This window comes from Thunnus thynnus, chromosome 16, assembly GCF_963924715.1.
Source record: "Thunnus thynnus chromosome 16, fThuThy2.1, whole genome shotgun sequence".
NCBI classification, from domain to species: Eukaryota; Metazoa; Chordata; class Actinopteri; order Scombriformes; family Scombridae; genus Thunnus; species Thunnus thynnus.
This window is the reverse complement of record NC_089532.1, coordinates 15357879-15382664: the sequence shown is the minus strand read 5'-3', so window position 1 is coordinate 15382664 and position 24786 is coordinate 15357879. Positions and strand designations below refer to the sequence as shown.

The 24786-nt window shown below is 40.7% G+C and overlaps 1 protein-coding gene across 7 annotated transcripts in view; it reads right to left on the bottom strand.

The window, feature by feature from the left end:
- Positions 1-3625: 3625 nt before the first annotated feature.
- The window catches only part of LOC137199698 (doublecortin domain-containing protein 2), a 46151-nt gene continuing 24990 nt past the window's right edge, over positions 3626-24786 (bottom strand). For 3 of the 7 annotated variants that reach the window (XM_067614163.1, XM_067614167.1, XM_067614166.1), the window contains 2 exons: positions 13776-13925; positions 5546-5627 (listed from right to left, as the gene is read on the bottom strand). In XM_067614163.1, coding sequence (XP_067470264.1) covers positions 5554-5627; positions 13776-13925 — 224 coding nt within the window. In that variant the 3' untranslated portion in view covers positions 5546-5553. Of the gene's footprint in view, positions 4044-5545; positions 5628-12657; positions 13926-24786 lie in introns of those variants that run through there. The other 4 variants (XM_067614165.1, XM_067614164.1, XM_067614179.1 and 1 more) reach the window with 4 other exon arrangements.

Genomic DNA, 24786 nt, shown 5'->3' with positions numbered 1-24786 from the left:
TTTGTATCTTTGTTTCTTACTTTACTTTCAATATCTGCAAAGACGCCGCCGCTTGAAGTGTCACTTCCTGCTCCTGTCTCTAACCTGCTAGCTGATTCAAAGTTAAATCCAATAAATATTCAGAATGAGCAGGTGTCAAGCAATGCTTCACTTTAGACATTTACTTAAACCTTCATCATTCTGATTCACTACGTTTCAGTGACAGCCAATATGCCCTAAGCTGTGCCATGATATCCACTGCAGAAGGTGCCACTTTTAAACTACACCTATATTAGATACCACAGCTTGTAATGCAGTATGTGATATATACAATAGTGGACAAAGTCATCATCTATAGGAAAAGCGGGGAATGTTCTATTCCTCATTTTGCATTATTAAAGGTGGAGATCAAATGAAATATTCAACAGATGATGTGCTGCTTTAATATTCATAGAAATGAACTTTATATTAGAGAACACATTTTTATGGGAAGTAGACTGGAGGCCACTGATTAAATTTCATTGTTTGATCACTATGCAGGGACATTATGGGGTATTATGAGAGCCAGCCGGTGCCCCCCTTTAGCAAACATTTAGGGGCAGTCTCTGAGGCCACGCCACTTTGACAGGGCACATCACAAGTTTACGATACTTAGATGTGTTTCAAAAAATGGAAAAAAAAAAAAAAAGCTGACTTTTTAATGCAGCGCCCCAAACGTTTTTGAATAAAGATGGGAGGTGTGTGGGAAATATGTAAGTCATAGCATGTCTCAAAAAGCAACGATACATATTCATGTATTTACTGGCAAAGATATCACCTAAGGCGATCATGATTCTGTAAATATGAATAAATCAGATAGGTCCCTGTAGTGCAGTTTCTGTACTTTTATATGCTAGAGTGGCTCTTGTGTTGTTTTGTTTTATTTTGTTTTGTTGTGTTTACATAAGAGTATTAAAGAGTTAATTAAGTTTAAACTAAAAACAAACACAAGCTTCATTACACAACTATCAGGAGAGACGCTTCAGACACTGATCTATTTTAAACTTGGATGAGATGTAGACTAGCTGTTATACAGAGTCTGGACCATTTATTGCTCTCTCTTTCTCCCTGTCTCAAACACACACACACATACCCTCTGGTCAGAGAGATCAAGAGAGGGGGATAGGGATCCCTGCTGCGACTCTTAACAAGATGGCATTCTCCGAGGTCACAGAGGTTGCCAGAGTTCGTGTCTACTTTTAAGGGACGTGAAACTCTACTCACGGTTTTCTAACAGTTGTCTAATTGGATTAGGCCTCAAAGAGAGGCCCCCTTTTTTATCCCTGGCTTTTGTCCATTCGCCTCAGCAGCGAACGGAGCTTAAAGGGCTCCAGACACTGAGGAGGACGGACGATGGATTAGGTGAGGTATCCTGACCAATTAAGACGAGGCCAGGTGTCATGCTGATTGCAGGAAAATTGAGACCTCGGCCGACATGTGTCTAATTCCCCGCTCACTGCCCAGCAACCACTCATTTGCCTGTACGCCACACACTGCACCGCCCCCCCCCCCCTTTTTCTCTTCCTTGCCTCTTCTGCAAAGGTAACCTGAGCTGTCTTCCCTTGACCCTTCTCTTCCGTGGAGAGCTAATCAGACCCACCTGGAGCTCCCCAGGGGTGTGTTAGCTGCTGGCTCAGCTAGCAACAGCTGATCCAAGAAGGAATCCCTGGGACCAACGCTGCAGGCCTGGCACCCAACACACATTGACTCAGGATCAGCCAGGGAGATTTTCCAACTGATGGTTCATTGAACCTTGAGCAGAATCACCACCTAGCTAAGATAAGAAGGAGAGAGAGTGTGTGCGTATGTGTGTGCATTTTTGTCACTTCATGGGGACCTTTTCCAGTATAAACACCAAACCTTGTCGGGACCAGTAGTCCTCATGGGGACCAAAGCCCGGTCCTAATGAGGCAAAAACATCATTTTTGAGGTCCTGGTTAAGGTTGGGGCAAGTTGTGAATTAAGGTTAGGTTAAGGTTAGACATGTATTGGTTAGGGTTAGGGCTGTCCACAATGAATGGAAGTCAATGCAATGCCCTAACAAGGAAATCTGCGCAAACTTATAAACAAATACATTCATACAGGCTATCGTGCAATGTCAGGTAATAAATGTACAAAGTTTTGCATATATTATGCAACAAATGGTAAAAGAAGAAAGAAGAGAGCTGCTTTTAATATAACCCAAAGTTTTATCCTGATATAGTTTTTTTTCCCCTCAATTCCCAGGCGTTCTCTACCTAACTGACTAACTTAAAGCAGCTGTATTAAAAATGTTTATTCTAGAAATGGCTCACAAGACTGCTTGTTTGTCAAAGGGTCGGTTGTAGTGACACACCCAGAGAGACTCTGTAGTTCTCCTCAACTCTGTGGGGCGTTTCAGCAGCCGAATGTTTTGGTTTTCTAACCAGCAACTTTACTGGTTCGCTCTCACCACTCTCATAGCGTCAATTTTTGACACAGCAGGCAGCTGTTTCAGTGAGAAAGTATCAGCACCATACAGCACACAAAATTAGCGACTAGCCGGTGAACAAAGTGGTGCATTTTAGCAGCCAGATGTGGAGATGGAGACCAAAGACAGAGCTGAAAGGAGAATAAATATTGAACTTAAACTTGCCAGACTGTCAGAAACATGACTCCAAACGCCTGATAATGTGGCCAAAAAAAATATTGCAGGTTATTGCAGGTGTAAATGTTTCAAATAGAATAATAACACTACTAGTAAGATACTAGGAGTATAGTGCCGTGTGTGCCAGAATGTGACATTAAAAAACACTCCCCTTGATATGGCATCCATAAAACAAACAGTAAAAACAACTAACACCTCATTGTTTCATTATAAACACGCGGCACTGTACACAGGTATAAATAAATCAAATAGAATGATTCATATATACTTTATATATGTGCTTTTGCTTTACACAATTTTTGTTACTCGGGCTCAGGCTCACTAACATCACAGTCAAATGACTGTCACATGCAAACAGCCTCATATTCCATAATACATGTAACACTGATTCCCTTAACTATTAATCAAAAAAAGCAATAATAACAACAGCTTTTTTCATATTATTTGAAGCATTAAATTATTCTAATATAGCCGAAGGCCAACTGAAATGGAAACAGGAACATGCAGATCCAGTCCATTATGCATTGTTAAACGTTGATCTATGGTTTAATATTTGCTTCCCAACAGCAATGACAATGTGTTATTACCTTGACAGAGGGCCATAATGTTCGTTGACATGTCGGTGATTATTTAAATAAGCTGCAACAATAAATACGGCTCCACATGATCTGAGGTATGAGCCTCACATGGAAAATGTGCAGACAGAGGAGTAAAAATCTAAGTTTGGAACTGAGATCATTGGAGGCTGAGAATGAAAAATATTAATGAGGTGTATCAGAAAACCAGCTCATTGTAATAGTGAGATTAGACTCCAGAACAAAGCTCAAGTATGATGTGAAGGGAAATGACTGAAATGAATGATTTAAGACTTGTTAACGTGTTAGAGCAAGAAAAAAAATGTGATTATGTCTGTTGTCAACATGGAAATAACTAGCTGTATATGCCTAAGGCCTAAGGAATTAGTGAAACTGGTAAGGCTGCTCTTACTGTACATTGTTTAATCCACACAGCTGTGCTGCAGCGCCTCTATATTCTTCCTCTATGTACAGAAGTTTCTTGTAAATAGTTACAGAAAACACTAAATCAACATCAGATTGTTGCTGGAAGTTTCAAAAGTGGCTGTTTCACTGAAATGTGTCTCAGAGCAGTTGGCATCCACATGCGCAAGGGACACACATTTCACTTCGGCTAAGGATGCAAACGTATTCCTTTGACAGAGACACAATAAGTAGCAAAGCATCAGCTAAAATAAACATAAAAGCCTCTTGCCAAACACCAACTGTTATGAAAGGCAGCGGATAGTGAGCATACTGGCATCTACAGCAATTAGAGGAGAAGGGTTAGCGAGGACTCCGCCTGGCCCAGACTTGCACGCCCGCTCTCACACCTGTTTCTGCTCCTGGTCCAAACCAAAGAGAGACAGAGAGAGAGAGAGAGAGAGAGGCTGGTTACTTTGTCGCAGTGCCATCTTAGCCCAGCATCGTCTAATGAGATTAGATGGTTCACTAATGAGCTCTACAGTGAGGAGAGTCAACTGTGAAGTGAAGGTCAAAAATTTCATCACTCAGATGTGCTGTTGGACTTCAGGAGTCATTAACTAATAACAAACAAATGATTTAAAGGAGCCCAGCTATGGTATTTTGGTTGGCCCCTTGAGACTTTCTCTCTCCCTCTCTCTCTGTTTTAACGAGCATCTAAAGTATGGAAGTAAAAGAAAAACACTGAGTAGCTCCACTTCATGAATGGAAGTGATTTTGGGGAAGACGTGCAGACTAAATTAAATGGTCAAATGCTTTTTTCTGTAGGAAGCCACAAATGACACAATTCAGTTGACTGTAAAGAAGTTAAATGGTATCTGGAAATTAACAATGCACAAGTAGTTTATATCTTTTCTGCAGATTCAGATCAAATCACAAATGTAGGCACATTGTATTCATTATGGTCCTTTGAGAGGGTACAAAATTGCTGAGAAAGACTGCAAGCTTTTCCAATAACTTTTTTTCCCCCCATCTCTATCTGGGATCTTTACCAGATGCCCCAGTGGTGAGCTAAGCATCAGGGCAGCAAATGAGCATTTTTCGCTGGCACCTTTATTAATGTGCTGACATAATGTCATACATGTTTAACCAGGTAATAGAAGGCTGTAAAATAATGATCCATATTGGCTTTTAAGACAAGGTATTAATCTCCGGCACCTCTTTTGCCCCTTTACTCTGCCACTTCATTCAGCGGGGGTTAAAGCAGATTGACCTCCCTTCAAATAAAATTAATTGTTTTCGGTATTAATTTTATTTGCCACAAAGAAAAGCTGCAAGGCTGGTGAAATGTTTACCCATATGTCAGCATTTCCCGTTATTGGCACACAACTAAATGTTTGCATTTTTTTTTATTCCGGAAGGATTTCTTATTATGTGTAATACCCTGTTAACCAGTGATAAAATGAATTTCATTTTAGCAATATCAGGAAGATGTAATCAACATGCAATTTGCTTAAGTGCACAAAACTATCATTTTTGTTAGCACTGCATATTTGCTGAAGAAATATCGCATGCCAGAGTGTATTAACACAGGGAGGATGCCATGCATCTTCCCATCAGACCTGAGAGATCCTTGTCACCACTATCTCCTGTAATCTGTTTAATACTGTTTATGTCTGTCCAAATTGAACATGTGGTATGGAATGACTAATGTCAGTCTCATAATTTAGTCATAACGCTCTGTACCCTATAGGGACCATCTATGGATGCTTAGTCCATGAGTGCACTGCATGAATAGTGATCCATTCACCCTTCACCTTTAAAAGCCTTGATGGCGAGCCCCATTCAGATGCAACTACTCTATCAAGCCCAAACCATCTTTTAGATAAAACAATAAAGATTCGATGTGGACGTGTGTGTGTGTCTGTGTCTTCATGCCTGCGTGCATGTGTGTGTGTGTCCACAGAGCCAGCTCCTGCGTGAGGATGATCTCACTGACCCACGTGCTGAAGGAGAGAGAGAAAGAGAGCACTCGAGGTGATGACTTCTCCACTCACTTAGAGAACTTTGACTTATGAGGTGCACTGCATTTAGCCAAGCTAATGCAAGTGAGGGCTGTGCCATTAACCTCGGGAAGAGAGGCAGGCCTAGGCAGTATGATGCATTCAGATTGGCAGAGAACAATATTTCACCATGACAAGCATTTCCAATGAATAATTAAGTGTTTAATATAATGATCTTGAGAGAGAGTGAGAGAGAGAGAAAAGAAAGACAGAAAGAGAGAGAGACAGAGACAGAGAGAGGAGAAAATGGTAATTCCACAATTCATTGCCCTTAAAACCTATCTAGCATTATTACCCAGCAGCATTGCATGGGGGAGAGGGCTTTTGTTGAAACAAATAGGTTTTTGATGGCTCCGCCAGAGTAGGAACGGTTATTAGGTTTGAGAACTCTTTCATGATGGAAGTGGTATCCTGCCGAGCGGAGATCATGAAATTTTAAGTGGGGAATTTACAGCAGAAAGACTGCGGGACAGTGAGGCCGTCTGGGCAATGCCTGGGGACACATGTGTTTTGGTGAAGCATAATGCTCGTCTAATGTCACCGCGAATAAATAGTTAACAAGCTGGAGATAGTTGTGCTTGTTGGAACTGCAGCCTGGTTCACAAAAATATCTTCTTTTATCATTGTTACAAGAAGAATTTGGGTTTAGAGTCAGTTGGGAGAGATGAAACACATCTACAGCAGGGCCAAATCTTACTCTGACAAAATAGTGTCAAGTTGCAAAGTCTGCGGGACAAGTTGTTCAATCAAATGCCAATAACAGAAAAGCAAAAAGATGCTGAGATAAAGCAAAAACTACTCAAGCTCCTTCAGTGTGACTGGCATCATGTCAATACAGTGCAGAGTTTGTACTCAGTGCACGTTTGTTTAAAAAGAAAAGCTATAAAAAGTTTTGGGATTTTATATTTATCAGAGGAGCAACTTAGATCACAGAGCATATACCTTCAATCATCACATTGATGACAGTGGAGCCTGACCACTACTGAAACTTTTTAGACTGGTATCAATATCAATATATGAGATTTAAAAAAGAAAAAAGAATTGATAGGGATGCTCTGGAGGCGTGGGAGTTAAGGCACTGACCACAAACCACAATGTCCCAGTCTGGTCAGGACCTTGCATGTCCCTCCCTATCTCTCTCTCTCTCTCTCTCCATATATCCTGCCATCTCTCTACTGTTAGCTATCTAATAAAGGTAATACATGGCAGATAATGATATATTGGCTGATAATAGTTTCTCAACAACATAAAGAAAAATTCCTGATATGTGATGTATTGGGTGGCAATTGAACGGCACATTTTACAGCACAGAAAAGAACTAGTGGAGACCTACAGTATAGCTCAAATAGTGATATCACAAAGACTCATTTCAGAGTGTTTGTAATGCTTATTTATTTACATAAACAATATGCATTTCTTTCTGTGGCCACTACACCACAATTGCCTCATAGACCTGTAATGTTCCTGAAGGCTTGTTTTACAGTTAAAAAACTTTGTCAGTGCTCTCCGTTGGAAACATTGTGTTAGAGTGACACAGTTTCTAAATAATTTCAAAGTAGTTATTTATTGTTATTTATCAGCCGGCACATACAGCAGTAGAATATATTAGTAATAAGCTAAAATTGTCAGATAGAAGCAGCTATGCTAATGTATCTGTCAGGCTCTACTTTACAATACACAAGACAAGAGTAGAAGACAAGTTAAGTGTTAGCAAATACCCAAAAAGTTGGTTAATTTTTTGGAGCAACTGTTGGATAGTCCCATTACGTTCAACATACAGCATCACCTTGGCTTAAAAAAAAAAGGCTGTGCCAGCAGTTGCTACAGGAAGACATACACATACATTAGTGGACCATCTCTTATGTGGCCTTAGTATATCTGAAACATGCACCGATGGACTTTACCATTTTTTCTCTACCTCTAACAAACTTCTCAATCAATGTTGTCCTCTAAAAGTAAGCCAAGGACTACATTCACACATTAGCATGATTCACAGTCCACCCACGCCCTCCAAACACAGTCTTACATGTCTCCAAATGCCCAACAGAGAGCTAATTTCACTCCTCACACTGGTGACCTTTGGCATCATATATATGTAGTGCTTGTTGCCTGTATGACAGATTCCCATGCATATTCATACCTACATATGGCCCGCCAGAATGAAGCCTGTCTACTTGCTGCAGACTGTAAAGCGCATGAGGCAGTTCATTACTGGGTGTTCTCAATCGGGTCCAGTCGAACCCTTAGGATTTGACGGTGTGTATGTGTATGTGTGTGTGTGTGTGTGTGTGTGTGTGTGTGTGTGTATGAGACGGGTTGATGGTGGTGAGATCATTTTTGGTTGTATGTGTGTGTACGGGGAGGAGGATGTATTGATGTGTGTTTTGTTGTGGGTTGCAGGCGAGAGTGGGATTGCGTTGAAAGAGGGGAGGGATAAGTTTGTGTGTCTGTGGTGGAAGTGATGGCGGCGGTGGGAAGTGTGCGTGTAAATGGCGGGGGTGGGTACATGTCTGCGTTTGTGCATGTGCTTGTGTCTCTGAGCGGTGTGTGTGGGAGTCTGTTTGTGTGTGTTGTGGCACACGCTCACAGGCTTTCTCTTGTTTGTGAGGTGAGAAGAGAGAAAAGTGGAGTCCCTCAGCATGCCTCCACCTCCTCTTGCTCCATCTGCCCATTTCGCTCAGTTCTCCATAAATTAAAAACGCTCTACATCTGCTTTGGGGTACATTGTTAGTTGTGTGCATTCGGTGGTTCCTCTGTTTATGAAAAATTAAACACTTTTCTGCATTCGATTATTCCCCAACTCCCGAAAGCCCCTCTGCAGCAAACATGACAGAGGCCCATGCTTCACCCCAACATGCTGAGAAGAAGACCAGGGCCTCCACCTACGGGAGTGAGGAACATCTCAAGTAAAGTGAAAAAAAAAAAGAAGAAGAAGTAATTAACATCTGTTCATGGTAATAGTAAGCACATGTGTGAAGCTAGGAAATGCTATTCAGCACTGGCAAGTTGACATGCTTTCACAGCAGAAATCAGCCATGACAAAAAACAGTTTGATAAACACTGACAACAAAACCAAGTGCGCTACATGTGTTGGTGTATTTATCTAAACTGTGCATGATACACATGCCTGTTTGAAAGCAAGATGGTAAAATAGCAAAACATGTTCACATTGACTTAATAGAGAATGAATGGTGAGGCTGCAAAACAGCAACCACTCTTAAAACGAAGGAACCTCCACCACTATTTCCCTCGAACTGTCAATTAAACAATCCCCATGTGCCGCAAAATTCCCCAATTGTGCACTTGTTTCCCTCCCTGAATGGATTCACTGAAGACAGGACTGGCTTGATGAAATATCATTTCCAGTAAGTCAGAGCATCTGTATGCAAGAAGATGTGTGCCTGCAGATGAATAGACATTTTAAGGGACAGTGTAGATAATTGGGACAAAAGGGACCACAGGATGCCCCCTTAGAGCAGTCAGCCTTGAGTGGAATAATGAGTGTAATCAGAGGTTGTGGTCACAATGCTGCCCTATACAGAACACCCAGGCCACTGGGGAGGACCTGTGTTTGTCTTTGACATTAACATGCAGGGCTCCAGGGCAGTCATATTTGGCCATGGTTTGGTAACTGTGAGCCTTGTAGCAGAACAGGTGTTGCAGGCCGACGAGGCCATCAATCTCTCACTGGCCTGTCTCTGTAGGATTCAGGGTTAATTATCGTCAAATAAGCCATTAAGGAGAAGGATGGAAGCACAGAGGATGAGGGGATGCTAACCTTGGCAAGAGAGGGACAGCTGGGTGGCTGAGTTAGGTTAAGTTGGCTTTGATTGTTGCTAAGGTACTAATTCTGCCTTGGTCATGTTTATATAAAAATGTAATTTCTGGAAAGATTAACTTCGGTCACAGAGCCAAAAAGAATGTATCACTTTTTAAGAGACAGAATTGAAGAATAATATTTGAAATTTATATGTTTGCATTATCATACAATAACCTTTTAGACTACATTCCACAGTGTGTTTGTAGTGGTTGAGTTGCACCAGCTAATTATAAAGCCAAGTTTGTGTGGGAAGTCCTTCCTAAGTTCTTCGTTACTACAAGCTAGTTTTTGGGAATTTACTAGATTTGCTCCATTATAACTTAAGAAATGTCTTAGCTAGTAAGGACTTTAATCATGTATAACACTGGTGGCTAGGAAATGTTTGATTTGCGGTGCCATCCAATCAAAAGCAATAAACTAAACAGGAGTACAGAGACTTCCAGTAAACAAGAAGTCTCTGTGGCATCACAAGCTGTAATGTAACTACCCACAATAACAGTTTTAGGAGGCCACATATATATATTAAACTGTCAGTCCTTTGTAAATGTAGTTATGACTTTGTTTTAATTATGGACAAATATCTGTGTTTTAATGCAGTTTAGAATGAGAGGGAAATATCTAATTAACCTATGCTAATCTAACCAGTACTACTTAGTCATTTAGACTGTCATTTTCATAATGCTTTGTAATTTGAGGTAGAAAAGTTTGGTACTGGTACTGTATAGCGTCATATTTGTGAAAATCAGCTTACATCATTATTAAACAGCATTTTGATCAGATATGTTTGACCATATTCCAAATTACATTTTGGACTGATCACACATTAGCAAGATAACGTTATAGTTTTGCCAGTTTGTTACACAACAGTAACACCTGGCAGTTAGTGGGTGTAAATACTTAGTTAACTAAGTTAATTAATAATTATGTAGGAACTACTTTGTGTTTGTTTTTTTTGTTTTAACTAGACTAAGTTTGAAATTGGTGGTGCAAACAGCTCCTGAGTGCCTGCAGTACAGATGCCTTGATCACTTTTTTCCAAGAATAATATGATAAACTGGGAAATAATTTGACCACTATACTCAGGTTATCAAGAGAGAACACATGCTCAGGTAAAAAGTAATGACTGAAAGCATCAAAGGTGAGAGTCTATGTTAGAATTATATAGATTCATACCTATATAAAACACCCTCATAAAGCGCACCTTTTTATTGCCGTTCACCTTTAGTCTTAACAGTATCCATCTCATTGTGGATTACTTCATAATGCATAAATGGAAAATGCCATTAGGGTTTCTTTTCAAGCTCTTAACATATTAATTGGCATTACAGCGAATGTCGGATCATACAGTAAATTGTATCCGGTGAAGTCACTGACACCTGACCTATTGAAAATTTTACAGTGTGCTTATACCTTCATTTATCTACTCAATGTGCCCATGAATATTTAAGGCTGACAATTAAACCCCAGCTGACCTGCAGGATGGAGCTGGACCAGCGCTGTCAAAGTGATGCTGCATAAATGCGCCCACACAATCGCACTCATCAAAAACCCCAAAATGCACCCCCACCACCCTCCTACCCATGCTCCCACCTCTCACATGTACACAAAATTGCACATAGGCATACGAGCTTTGTCACAATGTCACACGGTCACAGTGACACGGCCCGTGTATGACAGGCACATCACATATGTGTCATGTTTAGGGGGCATCAACAGACATGGTTTGTGTTTTGTGTATGTAAATGTTTGGGCAGGGTCAAAGTTAATGCATGTCAGTATCCTGCTTCACCTTGGTTTGGTGATGCAGACTGTGTATGGGGTATATAACTCGACAATGGAATATTGAACAATGTAATAGCATGTTGCATAAAACAGCTACATACTGTGTGTAGCAGCTAAATTGTTTTGCAGTGACAAATGACAGGTTTGCAAAAATTAGAAGAATTATCACCTGACTGTGCAGTTTCCCTCAGTTCTGTGGAGCTTTATAGTGTCTTTTAGCCGTTTTGGTTTTCCATTCTCACCAATCTCATCGCTGTCATTTTTGGCTGCAGAAGGCAGCTGTTTTTTTGGGTAAAAGCTCTCAAGACCCACCGTACGCTACAGTAGCACCAAATGTCAGGCAAAATTAGCATCTACTGTAGTTGGTGAACCTAGTGGAGCATTTAGCAGCTAAAGAGACAGATATTTTCCTCATGAGTTGGTGGAAACCAAAATCAGATCTAAAAAGGAGAGAGGATATTGAACCTAAATTTGCCAAATGGTTAGAGACACGACTTAAGATGAATGCTACTGTTGTTCCGTATCTGCCAACATGTTCACCATATCAAGTTAAAAGGTGATATTACGTGTATCAATGTTGTGTTTACAGCTTGTTTCTGCTGCACCCAGGCCAAAAAACTGTTATTGCCAGTTCAAAGAATGAAAACCTCAATTGTGAACTCTTTGGTGACATGATAATTGTGTAGATATTGGCTCTCCCATAATTGAAAGAAAACTGTTTTAGCAACACATCTAATTATTTAATCAAAAGGGTAATGTAGCGAAAACTGATGCACCTCAACACTAATAATATATGGAGTTCAATCAATGTCTCTCTGCTGTCAAACTCTCAAGTTATATTTGATGTGATCCCAGATCAACAGCATGCCATATTCCCTGACAGATATCCATACACACAGTCTGAACGTAATAACCATCACATTATGTTAGACTGATCAGGCTGATTAAAGATATATCTTCGGAAAGTGCCCATGCTGTCACCGTATTTTCATCTCCAACCTTGTATTAGTGCATTTGTCCCCTGAATATGGGTTATACAGTATAGTCTTGGTTTTTAATGACATAAATAATACAGTAAGTCCATTGAAATTAAGCAGTCTTATACAGATGTAGGCTTTCTTACTTCCCTATCCAGCATGAACCACAGTGTCTATAGGTCAGATTACTTTTTCATATGTTATAAAATATAAATGAACCAAAGCTTTTTCAACCCCCCTAATCACTTTCCTATATTTTTATCACAGTGGCCGTGAGGATAGAGGGGGAATGACTTCCCATTCTAATCATATTGTCATACCCTGAGGTTAGACCTTCCATTTTGCATACTAGAAGAAAATGGCATTGAATGAGAGACTTGATATACCGTGAGTGTTAAATATATGTAAAAAGTATTCCATTTATTCATGCTTCAGCAGTGCATTATGTCAAATGTCTCATCATTAAAAAAATAATTTAAGACAAGCCAGATAAAAACTCACTAAAACTTCTCCTAGCCTGTCAACAAGACTCTTCAAACTTTCATGGATTTACTGATTCTACCCAGATGTGAACTCTATTACTTTAAAGCATCCCGAGCACCCACGATGTGGCAATTTAGTACAAAAACATTTTCTCTAAATTGTCTCACACGTCGGCATACCCATTCTAGACTCCTTTCAGGCCCAAATCCAAGTTTCCATACATGAAAAATGTCTGGTTAGGGATCTATCATTATGGCAATCACTCCCTCACTGTTGTATCATTTCTTCTCAAACACACATCTCATCTGATGGCCTGTAGAATGTCTCAGCTAGGGCCAGTATTTCCAGATACACTATTATTTTGCACAAGCGGTGATCTCCACAGGCAATCTGCATCTAGCTGTGGCGTGTGTTTGCCATGGGAATAGAAATCAGACACCTGTCGGTGCATTTGGAATGTTTTTTTTTTTTTTTTATACAACAGCTACCAAGCAGCCGGGCATATCAAAGGAGCGGAGTGAAAATTTCTCCTTGTGGAGTAAGAGAAAGTTATGTTGTAAAATAGGAAAGATATTATGGTTTACAGGCATTGGGGACTAATATAACACTCCTTGTTGTTGCCTCCATCATTGCTGACATCTGGGACAGTAATCATACCTTAAATGGAATCACAGCAATGATGACAGCTTTTCGGATTTATCACTCTTCTCTAAATACCTCTATATTATTCTGCCAATTTTCTATCACAGAGGATCAGTGAAAAAAGAATATGCACCTCTCAATCACAATAAAAACAGACCCCTATAAATGCAGTATATATACACACACATTGTTTTATATTATTTTGATTGAAATGATTCTAATTTGTTGTTGTGTCTATTTTTTCATACATGTTTTAGTGCAAATAAAATAATCACATATTGTGGCAGGTGATATGGTCTATATCTCTATTTGTCGCTCTTCATGTTTCTCTTTTTCCCTTTTTAAAGTCTGTTAAAAGCAGCTGTGTGACAGTGACGTTTGAGTTACCAGCAGTTTGGATCGGTCCGTTGTCTAAATTTGTCCCTGGAGGATGTTTCAAATGTGTGATACCAAGTCCTGGGGGAAATAACAGCAGCTGTGAATGCCATATTGATGATGTTCTTTGCCTCGGTGTTTTCACTGTCAGATCGGCAGCCACTGTAAAGCACAAGGAGAAAAAAAAAATGATGTCATAGGGTCACGGAATAGAATATCCGACTGAGAACCTGGATCATGTGAAGACTATGTGGTGAAAAACAGCTTTATGGTTTAAACAGTGTGAACGCTCATAGTTTAACCAAATTGATGTCACATTATCAATTCAATCAGATAATTAAAGGAAGGAGAGCAGAGTGTTTTCTGTTTATTTAGAGCATGTTGTTACAATTTAAATTTTAGTAACAGTGCATACCACCATATACAGTCTAAAGGTCAGATCTCAATTTATTCTGCAGCAGTTACCCTACCTATATTACATATATAATACCATTAATTCTTGTTGAGTGTCTTATGCAAATTCAATTCGTTCTTATCTCTGCAACTTCATTAATCTGCAGTTACATCCATCCTCGCCTACTTCTTGATCAGGCTGGAGCTCAATACTCTTCATTAACTGAACCTTTTTCCAGGGAATATTCAATCTTACATGAGCCAGGTCAAGCAGGACTACACAGCCGGGGATTGTGATTCTAATCATGTAGAGGAGGACAACATACACCCGTACTTGTTTAATTGGCTCATATACCCATGTTGAGCAGGTGCTGATAACATCCCACATGCACTGTTTTTCATAAGTGCATGGCTCCTCCACCATCGCCCTCCACGTGCCCAAGAGAAGCAAAGAGGGCAAGTAAACGGATAGTCTGCTTGAGATATCCTCTGAGTAATAGCACCCTGTACGTTTGAGGCTTTATAGGGGCTTCATTTGGAGGACCCTTCCCCCCCCGTCCCCCTTCCCCCTTCCCCCTTCCCTCCTCCCCACTCCACACATACACTATTATATAAAAAACATTATTAATATTCACCAGAAATTACTAAGGAGAGCAAGAGAGGGTTGCCATATCCAGATGGATGCCCCTTAAATCTGTCTTCAATTAGTCTCCACTAACTTACATCTTCCAGTTGAATTCTGATTAGCTGATCTGGCAATTTACTGAGCCTAGCTGGAGAGCACTTGGTCCCCCTCCTGAGTGCAACCTAGCTGCATTTGAGTATTATGAACCTTTGATCAGTGTGCCCTTATTACCTATAAAAGCCAATACCATTAGATTTTGCATTTCCTTCCATAGTGCTTTCTCCTCATTTATATAAAAGATCATAGGCTCATGTACAGAAAAAACGTCCAGTGAAATAAAACAGATGATAATACCTTTTAGTTAATATATCTCACATCTCTCTAATGCAACTATGAACCTATGGCCTATCCATCTGTCTCTGTAGCTAGCTACTTCCCTCTTGTGGCAAACCAGGACACAGAGACGCCTGAGAAAATTACTGAGGTCAACATGTTCACTTTCCTTCTTCTTGCATTTTTTAAAGCTTGAAAAAGGAGGTTAGAAATGTGTATATCAAAACAACACTCTACTGACATTCATCTTCACTGCCGACCCCGTGCTCCTTCCCTCCCTCCCCACTTCCTCTCCCTCAGTCCAGAAAGTGGCTCACCAGGGGAGCTAAACCCCTGCCCATTAACATATAGAGTCTTTATTTAAATCCCATTCACTTTTCTATCCATTTCCAAGAGTAATGCCAGCAGGTTACAGTGATGGCATTGCATGAGGCCCTGATTGAGCTTCAATTTGAACATTTTATCTGATTGTGAGGTAAACAGTATCATGATGGATAAGATCTCATTACAATAGGAAAGTGAGAGTTTAATTTCCTGTACATGTTCCATCTTTATTAATGTCAGAGGCAGCTGGTCGTCAATTGCATTACAGGCCTTGGTACTCTGGCTAGGCATCCTGCTTGACACAAATGAGGCCAGAGAGCCAGCTTAAAGGGATTACATTTGGCACAATCCTCCAGCCAATTTCGATTTTAACATTGTTGTATATAAAGCATCACACATTGTAAAATGCTTAACAACTTAGTGAGTTAAAATAGCCTACAAAACATTAAGTGTTATGCCATTCAATTAATCTATGTTATTGTTGTCTTGATGAGTCTTCTCCTAATGTCTTGAAATGGCTGCCGGAGTGGCGAGAGACCAGCTTGCGTAGAAGCAGCGGACTTGTGTTGTTGTATGTCAAGAAGGAAACTTACAGAAGAAGACAGTGACTGTCACACCCTGACATTACTCCACTATTATTCGTCCACTGAAAGAAAGAAGTGAAAAAGAAGAAAAAAACCTTCAATAATAAACCTGTCAACACTCAAATCTGAATACCCAGGAGCCACAGCTGTCTCAACTCTCCTCCCCTGGCGATAGTCATCATCACGGACACTCTCCTTAGAGACAGCATCTCATCTATCAGTCAGTCACACACACACACACACACATCAAACACACAGCCCTCCTGATCACATCATCCCTATTCGTCCCATTATATCTTTAACACGGTCTAAAATACCTCTGCTTCTCCAGGAAGGGAACGGTGGAGGATTGAGGTGCTGTTGAGGTGTGTGTGTGTGTCTGTGCATAAGTGTGTGCCAGTCAGTGGCTTCATTACTAGCGCAGCCTATTGCCTATGCCTGTCGCTAAGACTCTGAGACAGCCTTGTTTGTTTGTTTCCCTGCTGTAATCCTCAGTCGAGGTTTGACGTGCAGAGGGGAGCCTTGGCTGTGTTACCCACAGGCCTCTGGGAGCTGGAGCGCTGTGCTTTGTACCAGGAAAAGAGAGAGAGAGAGGCACTGAAGACTTACACCCCCTGCACCTGATCATTACCATGCTAAATTTATATTGATTGCTGTAGCTTAAGAGCTAAATGTGAGTTATTCCCCCGGCGCGGTCCATGTGTAGGATCTGTGGTGCTGGGCTGCTGGTAATCCAGAGAAACCACAACATGTAGACTATGTTTGGCCATAGATACGGCGGTACACATTATACAGTGCCAGGGAGCATTTATGTTAACCTGACCACCCCTTCCAGCAGTGATTTTCAATGATGAGTTGCACAGCTCTTGGATTTCACATTACATCCAACCTTGCGTGCAGAAACTTACATGAAGCAGGGAAGGTTGCGGACCTGGAGGAGTGGGCAGTCTTCAAGATGTTTCCAGCTTTTCCCGCCCTTGCTCCCCTGGATAAAGTTGTGTATTTGCAGTGTCTCTTCTCCTCCAGGCAGCTTTCATCACACATATGCATATGTGCTTGCCCTTGACATTATCATCAGCAGATTTGTGCTAGGGGCCCCGAGGTAAGGTTGAAATACTGCTGAGGCTTCTGAGAGAGTGGCCTGCTTTAGAGAGAGTGTCCGAGGGCTAAATAAGCACCCAGAGACGAAAGCAGAGGAAGGGAAAAAGCTCAGTAACTGAACCTAGCAGAGCGCCCCTCAGGGGACAGCAGTAATTAAACAGTGATTAAATTAAGGGGCAACGCGGGCAAAACGCTGGCTGATTGACACTCTGCTGGCTCCTCTCTCTCTCTCTTTCTTCCTCTATCTCTCTCTCTGCCTCGCTCTCTCTGCGGGTTCAGCTCTGTCGTGGAGCATTGCTTTCTATTGACCTCCAATTACACACCCACTCTGAATTCTTCAAGGTCCAATTTTCGAAAACTATTTTCTTAACTGTGTTAAGAACATGGATCACTGCACATTTGCTTCTGAGAAGGCTGAGCTTCAGGACTGGAATACAGAAGTTGAGTAAAGGAAAAAAAAAACACTTAAATGCATAGTGTCTTTGTTCTCCCAATACTATCAATGTTTACTTCAGATGAACTCACAAACTACAATCGCTCTAGCGTTGCACACAGAGTACTATCAGTCTTTACTACAAATAGTCTCACAAAAGTACAATCACAAGAAGCGGCCAGTGACTTAGAAGCCGTACTCATGCGGAATCCAAAGTGAGTCTCACCCTTTTCAAGCCTGTAGTCGGGCAGCTTCAGAAGTGCCTTATCAAATACTTTCCTATGGGGGGAAATACCATAAATTACCTTTGGTGACTCCTTAAACCCAAAGCAAATAGACAGACAGAAGAGCTGAGAAACAGCAATAAAACCAGCTTTAACAAAACAATCAGAAAAACCGAGACACTGAAATTGCCTTCCTTCGAATCTAAAATTCTCCCCACGTTCCCGGCTTACCCTGCTTGCCACAGTGCCCCAGGTCTTCAGGCCATTGTATAGATTTTTATAAACCAGGTCTTGTGCTTATGAAAATATTGAGGGTCCTTAAACAATCTGTTAAGTCTTCTGATAGTGAAGAAGGTCCTCTTAGTGTGTAATACAAATTCAAATAGCTGTATGGAGATGGATTATGGGGCAGACAAAGAACAGGGGCCCACTTTAGAGGATGAGTTCAAGATGACAGGTATTGATTAAGTGCTCAATGAGAGCATGCCTATGAAAGGCCAGCCACCACACAGCTCATGAAAGAATCATATAGCTCATACACAAGACGCTCAGCAAACATACAGGCGTGGAGTGTAGGCGTGAGCACATTCGAGCTTGTCATATCGCAGGCCAAATAGTAGACAACCTGCTCACGATTTCTTGGTTTTCTGTGGCTAAAAGTCATTAAAAAATGATATCAAACTTTTCTTATGTATTTTGAAAGCCTATTAGTACCTATATATCTGGTTAACTACTGAAGGCAGCAGACATTAACAGCCAGAAGATACGCTTTTGTGGCTTTTGTGAGTTTGCCCAGTAAGACAGAAATGATTCCTTATGCCAGAATCCATTATTCTTTGGTTTGAACAGCACAATTTGACGCCGCACATTCCTTTACTCCTGACACTGGTATTGGAGGTAAAGGGGGAAGGATGTTCTCAAAGATAACATGTGAATTTAATTTCTTGGTGAAACAGCGGAACTGGGAGACTTAGCTCTCCCGAGCATAAATTGTGCAGTCGATGCGCGGTTGTCAGAGTTTGTGATGATGCTGTGCGCAGACAGCCGTAATCGCAACAGCACTGCCAGCCTGACCCACCTCATCATCCTTGACATTTAGCACAGCGCTTTTCTCTCTCTCTTCCTTCTTCACAGTAAACAAATGTTTTAACCCTGATTTGTATCAGCGTAACCAGAGGACATGCGGTGACGTAAAGTGTGGAAAACTTATGAGAGAGGGTGGCAGAAAGAGGCAGACGAGGGAAGAGAAACACAGAGCGAGGGGAGGGAAATTGAGTAAATGGAGAGAAGGGAGTGAGAAGAAAAGAGATAAAGACAGAGGGGAGGGAAAACAGAGAAACAGAGGGAGAGAACAAATCAGCAGGGAGAACAATCTGGTCAGACTGCCACCTAACAGGGGGTATCTGAGACTAATCTCTAAGGAAAGCTGTCAGGTCTCTGCAGACAATGTTCTGATGGAAACGAGGCAATAAATGCTTCTGCATAAATATGCAGCTTCCTGCCTAACAGTCACTGCCCAGACCTGGGTCCGACCTCATTATCCTTCGCTAGTACTGGCAGGTTTGCATGCCAAGTTACAGGACCACTAAAAAACTCCTAATGCTGACCTCAGTGGGAGGTCCTCTCCAGAAAAAAAGTTAATCAAATCAGAGGGTTGTTTTTTTTTCTCCTTTTAAAAAGCGTAAGTTGTGTTGAATAAAATCTATACTTGACTTGTGAGGTTTGGTTAAATTTCAAAAGCACTCAAACAAACCGTAATTGTTCAACGAGCAATAAGACTTTCTGAGTGGAAACCCAAACATTAAGTATGTATGGTTACTCTTTTTTCCTTTATATATGTAACTACGTGTGGTTTAAAAGTGGATCATATGAATAATCAAAGAGTATGGAAACATCTCCGCTTAAATCAAATGTGTCAGAAAGGAGCATTTTCACGGAGCCATCACCCAAATATTTTCAATATACAATTTCAGATCCATGAATAGCATTGACAAAAAGGCACATTTGACTTGATTACCTCTTGGCATTTCCCGCCATGAATGACGGCAGCAGTAGATAAGGCAATCACGGCACTGACATAGTGTAAATATATGAATATGCTCATTTATCCTGCTCTTCAGATAAAGATATAAGGGCACGTAAACGCATGAATGGACAACGTCTCCCAGCAGCCAGGTCCCTGCCTGCCTGCCTGCCTGCCTGCCTGTCTGTCTGTAGAGGCTGACAGTACAGCAGCGTGCCCTTCATTATCACCGGGTAATGCTCATCACAACGGCCATGGCTTTTCTCCATAAAACCCCCAAGTCTCACTCACAATGAGAAATAGGGGAGATAAGGTGCAGGAGACCATTTCTCTTGACATTCACAACGGCAAACTCATCAGTCATGCTGTCAAAGGCACTGGTGTTGGCTAGTTTGGGATTTATGAGAAATAATGATGGGTTGAAAATAGCCGGTAAGGGCTTTGCTTTTACCTTTGGTTTGGGAGTGTTGTGTATTGAGACACGCTCTGCATAAAACCCAATTTCTTTTGTCAGTGACCCTTGCACTGATTTCACATCCAATCTCACAATGTTCGGGGAGGGTTTGGCTGGGCCTGTTTAAGTTCGCGCTGACATTTCCTCCTCACATGATAAAAGAGTACGTCAGCAATAAGTTTATTTAAAAGAGAGAGCATTAAAAATGGTCACCACTCCCTTATATTCGCAGAGTATTATTCAAGTGAGGGTCAAGGCCTCTGTGCTGTTAATCACTCTTTAATTCATCTTAAGAAAAGAAAAAAATAGCTCTGACTAAAGAACATTAACACGGACCTGTCCTCTCCAGGACTAGATCTGAAAATGGGAACAACAAAACAGTAATAGCATGTGTCAAACACTCACATTTTCACTTCACACTAGTGACAGGCAATGACAGATGCTCCCAGTGCAATTCCCTTTGTAAACATTCTGGGACACACTATCACTCATGTACGAGCGGTTATTGTGATGTTCCACAAGGTCTACAAACTTAACATAAATTATTAATTTTCCAAAGTCATTTGAAAGTGGATTTCAATATTGTTGCAAGAGCAGCATGCTTGAACCATATAGCACAACTGCACAACTATAGATTATAGTCAGTAGGACTTTTAATAGGATCCCTCTGGGACCATACTGCAGGGATGTCCTCAAGCACCAAATTATTAGTCAATTTCAGATTATCGACTTTATTAATTACTTTTCTTAATATATCTTACGAGAGTGCCAGGAGATATAGCCTAACTACCTAAAAGCTGCAAATGAAATGCTCCACATACATTTATATTAAATATATTAATGAAATACTGGATTGCTGCAGTGTGTGGCTCACATGTAACTTGAAAGTTTATGAACCAGTATTAAGGTGCACCTGCTAAAAAGTGTTAATGCTCTACCAAACATTGCTGATAACCAAAGTGTTGTGAAATTACTGGACAAGAGAGCTCTGGGCAATTTTGTTTCAAGTGTGTGAATGAGACCTCTTGAAGCTCAAGGGTACTCGGATCAGTGTGGAAATTAAGCCGTGAGATTGTAGCTGAGGGGATGGTGGATTGACAGCGACATTAGCCCCTTAGCACCTCTGCTGTATCACACTATAGCTCTGTAAAATAGATGGACAGGAATAGCAAATTAAATCTTCTTAATAGTAGCAAGGGATGTACAGTCTGGTTGGTTTGAACTGCAGCACTGTACAAGTGCGGGACATGAAGGGTGGTGTTTTTAGTGGAATAAAATGAAGTGGCTCTGAAGTGTTTTGGTTAATGGGCCTACTCCAACCAACTTCACACAGACGGGACAGTAATATTTATATCAATTTGAAATGAGCTCCTTCACAATGCCTCCTGCCCTATTCTTGAAAAAAGTTCAAAGGTCATGCTCCATTCTTTGCTGTTAATTTGGATTGATTTATTAAATTCATTACATTACTAACATGAACAGACGCTAAAGGGTTACTCAGTAACAAAAGAGTGAGAAAATACTCATGGCTACTGCACTGAGAGCGCTCTGAGCTGCATGCTTTTGTTGCAGCTTTGTTGTTGATGGTTTTCTTACTACCTGTTTTTCTTTTCCAGGTTCAGTGACACCACATTGCTTTGCTACAAAGACCGACCTTAATGTAGACAAAGCCAAGTCGGCAAATCTTTGCACAAGCAACATGCATGCACGCACACACTTTTAACAGTAGGAGGTACACTGAGGGAGCAAGGCGTTTTTCAATGCATTTAGATGAGACCTTTAACAAAGGTCCCTAATGCAGATATCAATGAAGCAAGGGACTGGGCTATCGGAGCGAAATTGGCTGACGGAGGGATGTCACCCCTGTGCATGAAAAATGATGGATCCCATTTGTAAACTTCTCTTCTACCCTACTGCCCCCCCCCTTTTTCCTCATGGCCACATGCACATGCATCCCCCCCTCCCAACCCTCCATCCCCCCTTCATCACCTTCTCTGCCATTGGTTATTAAACAAGGAAGTAAACCTATGACTTTGCTGGCAAATAACAAGTGATCTGGTAAAAAAAAATTGGCACTTTACTGACCATTTCATGTGACTGTCAGGAAGCCCACAGAGGACTAGGAGAGTTCAGTGACAGGATAGATTAACATCATGGACCTTGTTTTTCATCTTCCTTTCATTTTTCATACTATTCTCCAAGGACAACAACAAAATGAAACCAATATCTATGAATCCACAAACAAACAAACAACTAGAGCTTTCCAAATATTAGATTTTGTATGTTGGATTGGACAATCTACTGTTTCTTTCCACTGACTCTGAGGTGGGGCTTGATTTGCGAGGCAACACCTAAATCTATCTAATGCACGGAAGATGAGCAGACTGCTGCATTAGAACATACGCCTTTGTACTCTGAAATAAAACAGATTTATACCTCCTATATAAAACTTCTCTTTTTTGTAAGTGTAAAGATGACATCTGAATGCAAACATCAACTCAAACGATACAACACATGCACACATGCATAATACAACAATTTACAGAGCTTGCAGAAATCATGCTAAGCATATAAAGTGCAATAAGCAACATAATATGCATAGTGAGCATTTCTAAGGAAACAATGATATATTGCTAATCATCTTAGAAGAAATTACTGCATATTTAAAAGCAGTGTGTTGAGTCAAAGGTGTAGAGGTTAATATAGGCAAACAGGCATCTCTGCTGGAAAATGAAAACTTCCCAGTGAAAAGTGATGGCCAGCCTAAACGCTGACATTGCGGTTTCGGTGATTGAGTGACTTTGGGAGGGTTTGTGGTCTGCCAGTGTTCAAAGCTGTGCCTTGAGGGTAAGAGGTAAATTTGCTAAGTTAATCACATAATGAGGCCAATTAAACATTGGAGAACCCTGGTGAAATGAGAGCTGCCATAGAGTGTTCAACAAATGAGGCTTTGTGGCTCTGCTGATTCCCTCTCTGGACAGGGGCTGGACAACCCAGTTTCAGCTGATCTGGCCTCCAATAATCCTCTACTAAGTATTCACTTCAACATTTACGCAGTGTATCTTGTTAATGTATGTAAAGTAGACTGGATTATGTGTCTGTATTGGGTGAATTTAAGCAGGAATGTGTACATTAACATCCAGGGCAGTCTGGATTAGAGCTGTATTTAATGATTTATTTCATCCTCCATTAATGTGTAGATTATTTATATGTAGTAATTGACTATTCATTTACTGTATAAAACAGAAAATAGTGAAAAATGCCCACCACACTCTGAGAATCCACAGTGATGTCTTCAAATTGCTCGTTTTGTCCAAACAACAATCCAAAACACAAAGATATTCAATTTACAATGACATTAAACAGTAGTCCTACATGAAGTCTTCCAAAGTTAGATAAGTTTGAGTTGTTTCAAATAGGTTTCTGTATTTGTGTTTTTTTCTATGCTCTTATCACTTGTCACTGAAGTGGACAATGATGGCAGGTGCTTATGCTTATCAGGATTTATTAATATTCTAATCACAGTCTGATTCTGATAGTTTGCTTAATTTGTCAGTTGGCAGTTACATCAAACCAAACTCACATAATCCTGATTTGAGTAGTAAACTCTTAATTTATTCAATCGTTTTTTAAAACTTTTACTTTGATTATTGCTTATTAAGTCATTTACATGTTATGTCATTGAGGACAACTTTTGGATTTGAATTTTAAAAGATTTGAGACCAAGTTTTCAGGGTCTACAGAAATTCAACAAAGCAAAATCAAAAATTAAACAGTTGATAAATATTTTTTTAGCATCCAACTAAGTGACTGGTTATTTCAGCAGTAGACTGGATTCATCCTGACGGTGTTCAAGAGGAGTGTTATGCAGACTTTCACTTGAACCCTGAATGACACTAGACTTGTTTCACCAAAATGAATGCAGAAATTTACCAAATATTTCCTGACATTGCACCTCAGTTGGTCCCCTTGATGATAACTGCTGGGACGCGTTGTTGACAAGAGTATCTGAGTGTTAAAGTACTCTTGGGGGAGTCTACAGGAGGATAAATCACTCCAGCTGCAATTAGACTTCCCTGAGTGCTTCCTACACTACCTGTAACTCCACAGGCATAGCAGGCCTGAGGTCAAAGACTGAGGGTTATACACTGAACAAGATGAATGGCAGTGGAACAGTGTATTCATGTGCCATCATCTTACACATAAGAGTGCTAAGAGCTCAATAATCCTGGGGTATTGTCCTCTTCCGAACCATCTCTTGTTCACATACAGACCAAAGGGCTGGAGTATTATGACTCCTCGCTTTATGATACTGAAATTTCTGCTTTACCTGTTCATCTACTGAGAGCTAAGGCCCGTAGGTGTGTAGGTTAATTTGGAATGCAGATCAGAACTAGCCAAGGATAGAATATATTGCTCGAAAGCTGTAGGGCTACCATAAATGAAAAGCCATATCACTGTCACAGACACAACACAAAGCAATAAGGAACTGCAGAGAGAGCAGTACATTAAAACATGAATACATGGGG